The 10,015-nt window shown below is 66.0% G+C and overlaps 1 protein-coding gene across 6 annotated transcripts in view; it reads right to left on the bottom strand.

Moving 5' to 3' along the window:
• Positions 1-395: 395 nt before the first annotated feature.
• The window catches only part of RUSC2 (RUN and SH3 domain containing 2), a 38,628-nt gene continuing 29,008 nt past the window's right edge, over positions 396-10,015 (bottom strand). For 4 of the 6 annotated variants that reach the window (XM_059725359.1, XM_059725361.1, XM_059725360.1 and 1 more), the window contains exons 3-12: positions 8,722-9,462; positions 8,080-8,238; positions 7,067-7,210; positions 6,624-6,700; positions 4,763-4,937; positions 4,267-4,372; positions 3,604-3,650; positions 2,000-2,873; positions 1,464-1,631; positions 396-1,230 (exon numbers count right to left, since the gene is read on the bottom strand). In XM_059725359.1, coding sequence (XP_059581342.1) covers positions 1,050-1,230; positions 1,464-1,631; positions 2,000-2,873; positions 3,604-3,650; positions 4,267-4,372; positions 4,763-4,937; positions 6,624-6,700; positions 7,067-7,210; positions 8,080-8,238; positions 8,722-9,462 — 2,672 coding nt within the window. In that variant the 3' untranslated portion in view covers positions 396-1,049. The remainder of the gene's footprint in view (positions 1,231-1,463; positions 1,632-1,999; positions 2,874-3,603; positions 3,651-4,266; positions 4,373-4,762; positions 4,938-6,623; positions 6,701-7,066; positions 7,211-8,079; positions 8,239-8,721; positions 9,463-10,015) is intronic. The other 2 variants (XM_059725363.1, XM_059725364.1) reach the window with 2 other exon arrangements.

Raw genomic sequence — 10,015 nt, 5'->3', positions numbered from 1 at the left:
GGGAAGTACAAAGTAGCTATGGTGCGACGTCCGCGGCAGCCATGTACAAGCAGGAGGCAGCCGTGCGGCCCCCCCCCACCCACCCCCCTCCCGGCACCAAATACTGGCACGGCTTTGCCTAATACTGCCCCTGCCCATCCATGCCCCCCCACTCCTCCCCCCGACCTCATGGCCAGGAAGGGGTTAATGGATGGAGGCCACCCCCCAGCCCCCCCAACCAGCTCAAGGCAAGGGGGGGACCCATTGCACTGCCCCACGCACAAAACCAGAACCCCACGGGGGCTGCCCCACGCTGGGAGCTGCCCCCATCACTCCCTCCTCCCTTGCCCAGCCCCCGCCCCATCAGCACCTTCTCCCTCCCCCAACCCAGGCCCCAGCTGCCCCCCAGCTGCTCATGCCTGCTCCCTCTCCCCAGCCAGCCGCATCCCCTGGCTCCTTGCAACACCAAAAACCACCCCCACGGCCACTCAGGGCTGGTCACGGCCCCACCAAGATCCCCCCCGTCCCCTGATGCTGGTCCCCACCTGCCTTCACCCATTGTAACCTCCCCTCCTGCCCCCGGTGGTGCCCAGCCACGTGGCATGGACAACTGGTGTGGTCCCACACGTGGTGCTGGGTTCACGTGGCAGCACACACGGATGCTGTGCAGCCGGGGAGGCCATGGGGCTGCCCGTGGAGACCCTTGGTGCAGAATGCCCCAAACTGTGCCGGGCAGGGCCATGCCCACGCCGTGGCACGGGGCTGAGATTGGCAAAGCCCCGCTGAAGGCAGCCAGGACCCCGGTATGAAGCTTCCAGGGTTCCTGCTACATCCGAGTCCACGGTCCAGGGGTGCTGGAGACGGCGTGGGGTGGAGGGGCACGGGCTGTCCCAGGGGCTGCATGCACGGTGGGGCCCAGCCACGTGCCCGGCTGGCACCAAGCCCCATGGGGCAGGAGGGGAAGGGACCCTTGGAGGCAGGGATGGGGTGGGGGATACGGGGCTAGCGGCAGCACGGCCTGCCCCAGCCCAGCAGGAGCCGGGGGCGCGGTGCCCAGCGCCCTCGCAGCATCAATAGTCTTCGTCTTCTGGGTGGGTGACGTACATGATGGGCACCAGGCCGGTGTCGGCGCCCAGGCCGCAGCGCAGCCAGTCCCCGTCCACCTTGGCGAGGACCCGCAGCAGGTCGCCCTTGTTGAAGCTCAGCTGCCCGGCCTCGGTGGCGATGTGGTGGCACAGGGCTTTCACCTCACTGCGGGGAGACGAGAGGCCAGGGCTGGTCACGGCTCCCCACACTCATCTTCCAGCCCTGCGGCACTGACCCCGGGAGCAGTGGCCCCATTGCACTGGAGCCCCCAGGACAGGGAGAGACTGCTCCCCAGCCGTGAAACCTGCCCGAGGGTGCAGCTGCCCACCCCAGAGCACAGACGGGCTGGGGGCATCGTGCCCAGCCCCAGGACCCCGTGCCGTGCCCATGCCACTCACCAGGACAGCTCCGGGGACAGGCCACGGGCCGGCAGCTGCTTGGGCTCCACGGCGGGCATTGGGACCTGCCCAGGGTCGGGGGCCGCATCTCTCCACATGCTGGCCCCCACCGTCTGCACCACCCGCTGCAGCACGGACCGGTCCAGGCTCAGCCAGCCGGAGGGAAGCCTGCCAAGGGATGGCAGAGTCAGCGTCTCCACCCTGACCAAGCCCACGGGCCACAAGGGCAGGGACTGCTGCACCCGGGGCTGCGGTCACCTCTGGGGAGGAGGATGGAAAGGACATCTCTGGGCGGGGGCATGTGGGGAGGGGAGGGACAGGAGTTGTGCTATAGTGGTGCTTCAGACCTGCAAGGTCCCCCCTGCTTTCCCGGGGGCAAGGTCGGGGGTGATGCCTAGGGCTGTGTCAGGGTGACAGTGTCGTGATGCTCAGCTCGGACAGTGGGTTTGCCTGGGGCTGATCCTGCCTCAGGCAGGGCTTGGACTGGATACAACTCCTCAGGTCCCCGCCACCCCACAGCTCTAGGACTTGGATACCTGTTGGGCTGCTTGGACTCCTTCTGCGCCTTCCTGGCCCCAAAGAGGTGCCCCCACTTCACAGGCAGGCTGCTGTCTGGAGTGCTGGGCCCCTCGGAGGGGGCTGCCCCTGGCCCCGGGGCTGCCGTGACTTCCTTCTCCTTCTTCTCCTTCTCCTTGCTGCACTTCAGCTCTGAGAGCACCGAGTCCGGGGGGCTGCCCATCCAGAAAGGACGGCTCCGCTCCCGAGCCTCCTCCGGGGGCTGCAGGGTGGCGTTGGGACGCCTCTCCAGGGGGGCCTCGGCCAGGGGACAGGCCTCAGCACCCTCCACCACACCCTCACGGGGTGGTGGGGCCCGGCGGGGAGCAGACCCCAGCCCCTTCCTCCTCCTCTCATAGCGGAGGAACTTGGAGCCTTCGGCCGAGCCCTCGATGTAGACCTGGGAGCTCTGCATGAGCTGGTACCACCAGCCAGCTTGCTTGTCCTTCCTGCTCTCGCCCGCATTCTCCACCGCCTTCCTCCTCTCTTCCTCTGGTTCCCGCTCCTCACAAGGAGCCCCCACGCCTGTGGCCCGCTCCCTGCCGCCCACCGGCTCCAGGGGCAGCCGGGCAGGGGCAGCCCTCCAGCCGTCAGAGTCGTCTCCAGCCCGGGAGCGCATGAGCTGCAGGGTGGAGTGAGCAGACAGCACCAGGTCCTGCTTGACCCGCAGCAGCTCCTTCTGCTGCTGCTGCTCCTTGCCCATCTGCAGCAGGCGGTGCTCGAAGAGCAGGTCCAGGCTGAAGGGCAGCAGGGACAGCGGTTGCAGCAGCAGCAGCAGCTCCTCAAACAGCGGCTGGCACACGCCGTGCGAAAGGCATAGGAAGCCAGTCGGCTGGTAGTGCGCCAGGATGATGTCTGCAGGGGAGACGGCTGTCAGGCTCTCCACCCTGTTCCTGGAAGCCAGCGTGGCCTGGGACACAGGAGCCCAGACCCACAGCCGATGGGCCACGGTGCATTTCCTTGCACCCCAAAACCACCTCTCTGTGCCAACTCCGGGAGCCAGGGGCACAAGGCATCAGCCTGAGTGGTGCGATAGCTCCCCACCAGTCTCCCCGATACCCATTCAGTGCATGGATGCACTGGATCTATCCCCATGCTGAGCCATCATGCATCCTCCCAGCACCGGGAGCTTGGCAGGCAGGACCCAGCAGCCTAGCCCAGGGGAGGTGAACCATGCCCCCTTCATGGAGGTCTGGGGTGGAGGGGTGCATTTGAGGCACAGCCCGGCCCTGCTGCACCCCACTGGCTTCCCAGCTCTTGGGGTGTCTCTGCTCTCACTTCAGAGCCAGGAATCCAAGGCTGGGCTTGGGGGGCTGACGGCCGGCAGGAGATGGGCCTTGCATGGTGCTGTGGGGTGGCAGGGTCCCCTGCGGTGGTCTGCTGCTGGCCAGCTGGACCATCAACCAGGAAACACAGTCTGGGGATCTGGGGGCCTCTGCAAAGGCCTCTGCTGGACCCCAGCTGAGCAGTGACACTCGTGTCTGGCCAAGGCTCAGGAGGGCCAGGCCAGGCCAACCTGGGAGCCTGACAGGGAGGGAGACCAGGGTGGGGGGAGGTTGTCCGCTGGCTGCCCCTGCCCACTTACCCTCGTGGTTATACAGGTGGTTGAACCAGAACTCCAGGGACCGGATGCTGCAGGGGAGGAAGCACAAGACCCTTGATGCAATCCTTGCAAGCCCCACATGGAAGCACACGCCTCAATGCCAGCATACACGTGCACACATCACACATGTATATGCATGCACAGATATACACGTACGTACACACGTGCACACAAATCCACATATCCATGTGTGCACGTATACCCATATGCACACACACCCACACAGCCATGTGCACACACGCGCATGTGCATGCACCCATGTGCACTCATGCACGCACACCCATGTGCACATATGCACAGACATGCACAGATGCACACATGTGCGCACGCACACACACACACACGTGTGCACAGATACATACACGCACAGGCATGCATGCACTCAGTGTAGCAGTGGTGCAAAGCCCGGCTAGCCCTGCTGAGCCCTGGCCAGCCAGCCCGGCAGGGTGGAGAGGTTTTAATGCCTCAATTTCCACCCTGGGCCTCATCCCCACTGCACCGGCTCTGGGAGCAGAGCCCTCTCCCCCGTTCCCTGCCCAGTGTCTGAAGCCCCCTTGCCCATCCCAAGCACAGTGCCAAGGCAGCTGGCAGAGGGACAGGGAACCCCCAGCCCCGGAGCGGAGCCGGTGCCCGCAGCCCGCTTACTTGAGGAGTCCGAAGATGAAGGCGTTGAAGCGCATGGAGTGGCTGGTGAGCTCGGTGTGCTGGCTGACCTTGCTGCACAGGCTGTGCAGGAGCTTGGTGGAGGGGCCTGCGGAGAGGGGAGCTGTCTGGGCCAGGGGTCTGCGCGGGGCCGGGGACAGGACCCCCGGCAGCCCCAGCCCCAGCCCCAGCCCAGCAGGGGATGTGCCCGACCCTGCTCATGCCAACCCCAGTGCTCAGGACAGGGCTGGGCACCGGGACCCTCGAGACAATGCCACCACCCAGGGTTTGTCGTGACCGTGAGCCGGCACCTCCCCAGCCCGGCTGCAGGGAGCCTTGGCAGGGACGGTTATAACGGACCTGGGGGAGCGACGCGTCTCCGGGCCCCGTCATCCACGGAGCACTTGGCACCCCGGCAGGAGGGTGACAGGCCCCAGGATGATACAGGTCTGAGGGCTCCTGGCCCCGCGGCATCAGCACCCCCCTGCCCCAGCGGTACCTAGCTGGGTGGAGGCCTCCACCACGCTCCAAGGGATGTTCCTCCGCTGACCCACGATCATGTCCAGGACGTAGGCCTTGAGCCCATCGCTCAGCACATCCCGGATGGCCGGGCACAGGTACTTCAGGATCAGGTGCCCCACATTGGGGCTCACCGAGCTGTTCCCCAACTTGGCCTGGCAGCAAAAGCAAGCGAGGGTGAGCACAAGCAAGCTCTGGCCCCTCCCAGGCCCCCAGCTCTCCTTCCCCACCTGTGGCCCAAGCACCAAGAGCCGCCTGAATACGGGCATGGGGGCAGGTGGGAGAGGGGACCAGGGGATGCTGGGGAGGTGAACCATTCCCCCAACAGCCGCAGCTGGATAGTGACGTCCCTGCTGTGTCAGGGGGCAGCAGACCCCCAGGACTGCAGACCCCCTCCTGCTTGCCCAGGCCACCTTTGGCCCGCAGCAGTTGCCACTGGCAGGGATGCACCTGACTGCAGGGCTGGGGTCAAGAAGAGCCCGTGGCAGGTCCCCTCGTGCTACAAGCACAGGGCTGGGAGCCGCACGGGTCTGTCCTTCCCCGCACTGCAGAACAGCTCCCCTGGGCACCGTCGGGGGCCCAGGTTGGCTGCCTATCCGTCTGCCTTGCAGCCCCCTCACCTGTCTGGCTTCCCGTGTCAGGGAGAGGAGCCCCTTGCTTCCTTCAGACTCCCCGTTGTCTCGTGATGCCCTGTCTGAGCACCGAGCAGGGGGAGCATGGGGGCTAAGGCCCAGACCAGGAGCCAGGGTCTCTGGCCCATCTGCTCCAAGCACGAGTGATAGCAGGGTCCCAGAAATGCATGGGAATCCTGCTAAAATGAGGCTGAATGCACCAGAGGCTCGGCACCCAGCAATGACAGAGAAGTGGGGATGCTGCAGTCACCCCAGGACGGGGTCTAACCCTTGAAGGAACCCAGCAGGGGCGGCCCCACAAAGCACTGGGGATAGTGAACCCCCCCAGGAGCCCCGCAGCCATCAGCTGCAGCAGCACACACTTGCTCCATTCACCACTGCCGGCCGCCCACAGGCATATTTGTAATAACGGGGCAGCGCTGCCCATGCGGGAAATACCGAATGCAGCGCCTGGGACGGGGCACAGCGCTCAGACAGTGACAAGGGAGGGAGCCGTGCCCCTTTCGAGACTTCCTCCCTGCAAAAGGGGATTGTATTTCCCAGCACACAGGGTGGGGATCCCCGACGGGGCTTACACATCACTGTCACACCCCCTGGCTTGTACCCAGGAGGTCCCACGTCCCGCCCCACCACATGGCCTGCCAGCACTGCAGACACATGGCATGGGGGTCTGCTCTGTGTGTCGGGGGGGGTTGAGCCTCTCCCAGAGGCATTGGGTACTGGCTGCATTGGGGGACTGGGCTGTGCCAATGCTCCTGCTGGCACCAACCCCACAGGGTCCTGGCTGGAGGGTCTTGCCACTGTGCTCAGGCTCAGCCCCATTCTGCATTGGGTGCAGGAAGGGATTTCCCCCCTGATCACATTGGTCTGGATTGGGGCTTTTTTCCTGCCTCTGCAGCAGGGACTCGGCCTCCACCTGGGGTCTCTGGAGCATCTATGCCCCCCTTTGCAGCAGCAGGATGTTGGTGGCCACGGGCCACCGATTCCCCTGGGGCAGGCTCAGGGGCGATGCCTGGGGCTGTGTCAGGGTGATGCTCAGAGGTCGGAGACGGGATTTGTCCGGGCTGGTTTGGACAGGACTGATCCCGTCTCAGGCAGGGGTTGGACGTCTCAGGCACAGGTCTAGGATTTCAAAGGGAGTTTGGCGAGGGCTGAGGACAGTGCCCCTCACACCGGAGCAAGGCTGGGCTCACGTCCCCACGGCCTTACCTTGACTCCCGGGTCCCTGCTGGTTCCGAAATGGGCCACAATCAGGTCGACGGCGGTGTTGATGGCCTTCACCAGACCTGCGGGACAGCCCAGGTCAGGGCAAGCTGGGCGCGGGGGCCAGGCCAGGCTGCCCAGGACAGGACCGGTGCTCCCGCTGGTCCCAACCCAGATGCACGGGGAAGCCGGTGTCGGTGCATCCCGAGGGGACCAACGTATGCTCTGCCCTGTGCACAGAGCCAGCGCCCTGCTCCCATCCAACCCCCATCAGCCCTCCCTGCACCACAAGACCATGCCATGGACTGGACTATGCTGGGCATAGTGGGCTGCACAGGGGGTATTGCTCCCATATGCAGTCTAATGCCATGGCAAGCTGGGGGGGCTGAGAGGGGAGACACAGGGACCCCCCACAAAGCCCACCCTGTCCCAGCCAGGCCAGCTCCTACCTTTCTTCTGCAGCAGATCGATGGAGATGGACTCGGTGTTGCCATCGGGGGACAGGCAGAACTCAGCCGGGGGCTTCTCCGCCAGCGAGAAGTAGTCGGGGAAGAAGTCGGTGTAGTTCAGCTGCAGCTGCTTCATGGACTGCCCTGCGGGGCCGGAGACAGGAGGGCAGTCAGAGACCTGCCAGTGCGGCCTGGGTGGGGGTCTTAGTTTAACCTACCTCCCAGAAACCCCCCTGCAGCAGCCTGCTCCCTCGTCCTCCCCCAGGGCTGGCGCAGCCTCACAAGGACGCGCTGTGGGGGGCTGCACGTCTCCTGGGCTGCAGCAGAGGCCAACACTAGAGACAGCCTTGCGGGTGCAGCTCTCCAGGGCTTCTGGGACCCCACACAGCCCAGGGCCGTGGGTCCCAAGCACAGCAGCAACCCACGGAAGCAGCCTGCAGCACGGCACCGCCAGCACCAGGAAGCCTGGCTGGCATGCATGCTCTCTGCTCCAAGGGAGCATGCGGCGCGAGTCTGCACCTCAGTGCATTCCCCAGGGTCGGGGCATGCATCGCGGGAGCTGGAAGGGCTTGGGCATGCTTGCTCTACCTGCTTCTCCCCAGCTGGGTTGGGGGCTGCACAGCACAGGGTAGGGGGGCACTGTGCAGCCCAGTGAGGCACTGCAGTAGAGCCAGGTGCCCCGGGGGCTACAACCTCCCACCTTCGGCCTGCATCTGGCACAACAGGGACCTGTTGCCTCGAAGAGCCGCGTGGGCAAGGAGGTGGCTGCAATCAGCTCCCATGGGCTTCTGGCAGGGGCTGGGCACTTTCCTTACAGCCATTTCAGCTGGGCCACAGGGGCTTATATAGGCTCTGAGCACCCAGTGCCATTCAGCCCCCCCGGTCCGACTCCCCCCCCCAGCACGAGTGCTGGCACACTCATCACACCCCCGGCACCTCCGCTGGGGCAGGCAGTGTGCCCCAGCCAGGCGGCGGTCCAGCCTGGCAGGTCAAGGGCCGCGACAGGGGCGCACCGTTGAGCCGGCAGTGCCCGTGGCTGGGGTTGAGGGTGCCAGAGAACTCCAAGCCGGGGATGCGCCGGGGCAGGCGAGGCTCCGAGACGCGGTCCAGGCCCAGGGGGTTCCTCCGCCTGTACTCCCGCCACTTCAGTGCTTGAGGGGACAGGTGGTTGGCTAGCGCCGCGCAAAGGGACCAGGCACCAGGGAGGGAGAGGGGAGAGACAGGAGGAGGTAGGACAGAGACAGAAAGAGAGACAGCAAGTTAGTGACGGGCCAACAGTGTTTCCGAGGGGTTAGTGCATTTGCCGGAGGCTGCAGCCAGCAGCAAGGGCCTGAGGGGCCTTTCCTGGGAAGCCTCCCAGGCTGGGGGGACACAGCATGCATACGAACGCAGGAGCCGGACTGGGTCAGACCTACGGCCAGCCCATCTCGCCCGGTCTCTCGCCTCCGAGCCATGGCAGAGGGAGAGCACCGAACCCGCCAGACCTCGAGCGTGACCCTCGCTCCCAGAGCCTGGGCAGGCTCTGCTCCCAGCTCCTGCGTGGCTGGGGGCAAAGACCTGTTTTGGCCATGCAGCCAGCAACACCGTTGGGGGGACACTGCCACCAGCCGGCCTGGCCTCCGGTGACAGCTCTAAGCTGGATGCACAGCACGTACCATTAAGGGGCCGCCCTGCGAGGCTGCCCAGAGACCCTGAGCCGCTGGCCTCGATGCCATTCCTCCAGGACGGCTCTGTGGAGGCCCCAGGCCCGCCCCCAGCCAACACGGACCCACCGTGGAGGTGGTACTCGGACACTGGTGTGCCACGCTCTGGCGGCCCTTCTGCCTTGGGCACCGGCTTGGGGCTCTCGCGGGGCAGCGCGGCCGGGCAGGGCGGTGTGGCCGTGGCTGCCGGGGAAGCCCGGGTGGGCAGCAGGCTGGCGGACAGCGGGCAGGACTGGCTGCGGGGCGGGTGGGTCTCGGCGCCGGGCGAGCCGGAGGAAGAGTCGGCGCTCTGGAAGAAAGGCACGTGGCTTTGCACAGGGGAGTAGCTGCCCAGCGGTGACGGGCGCGTGGTCTCTGGGGCGGTCTTCTTGTCGCCGCGGCCCACGGCCCCATCGGCCGAGCGGTGGCTCAGCGGCGCGGTGTGGCTGGGAGCCCCGGCGGGCACGGACGCGGGCGGCTCTGCCGAAGTGGCCGAGGCAGAGGACTGCGAGGCGGAGGAGGCGTGCTGGCTGGCGGGCCGGCTGCCGGCGTAGCTGTACAGCTGGGACAGGCTGGAGGCGAAGTGGCTGTGCAGGCCGCGGGCCTTGGGCGGCTTGCTGAAGTGGTGCTGGAACACGAAGGGCTGGATGGGCAGCGTGGTGGGGCGCTGGTCCTTGCTGTAGCGCACCACGGGCTTGCTGTCCGTGCCACCGCCTGTGGGAGAGGGCCAGGGGCCCGAGCATCAGAGGCACGGCCAGCCCGCAACCCGGCTCGTACTAGTGTGGAAGGGGTTAATCTCCCCCTGATCCCGTGCAAAAGAGGGAGAGATGGTGCAAGAGAGGGAGAGATGGAAAGAGAAAACCAGGCAGAGCAAGTGGGGAGACGGCAAGGGATGGAGCTGGATGTGGATGCTTGGGCCTGTCTGTCCTGCTGCTGGACACCTTCCCATGGGCAGATGGGGCAACAAGGCCAGACTGGTGGTGCAAGGGACATGCTTGGGGCAGGGGCTGGGCTCCATCCAGCCCCAGCCACCGGATCCATCCCTAGGACACAGGCTGGTACAGGAGCGATGGGAGGACATTCTCGTCCAGGGAGCGGGGCCCTGCAGCCAGTCCTGCCTGGGAGACGTGGCACTAGGGGTGCAGAGGAGCTTGTGGGAGCCCTGCAGAGGGGTGGGACAGTCGACTGCAGTGCACGGGGCTGCATGAGCAAGGCTGCGGTCTGCAGGAGTCAGTGCATCCTGGTGCAGGGACCATCACGTCTCCTT

This window comes from Alligator mississippiensis, chromosome 3 (genome assembly GCF_030867095.1).
Source record: "Alligator mississippiensis isolate rAllMis1 chromosome 3, rAllMis1, whole genome shotgun sequence".
Taxonomy (NCBI): domain Eukaryota; kingdom Metazoa; phylum Chordata; order Crocodylia; family Alligatoridae; genus Alligator; species Alligator mississippiensis.
Note: the sequence above shows the minus strand (reverse complement) of the source record. Positions and strands in the feature narration are given on the sequence as shown.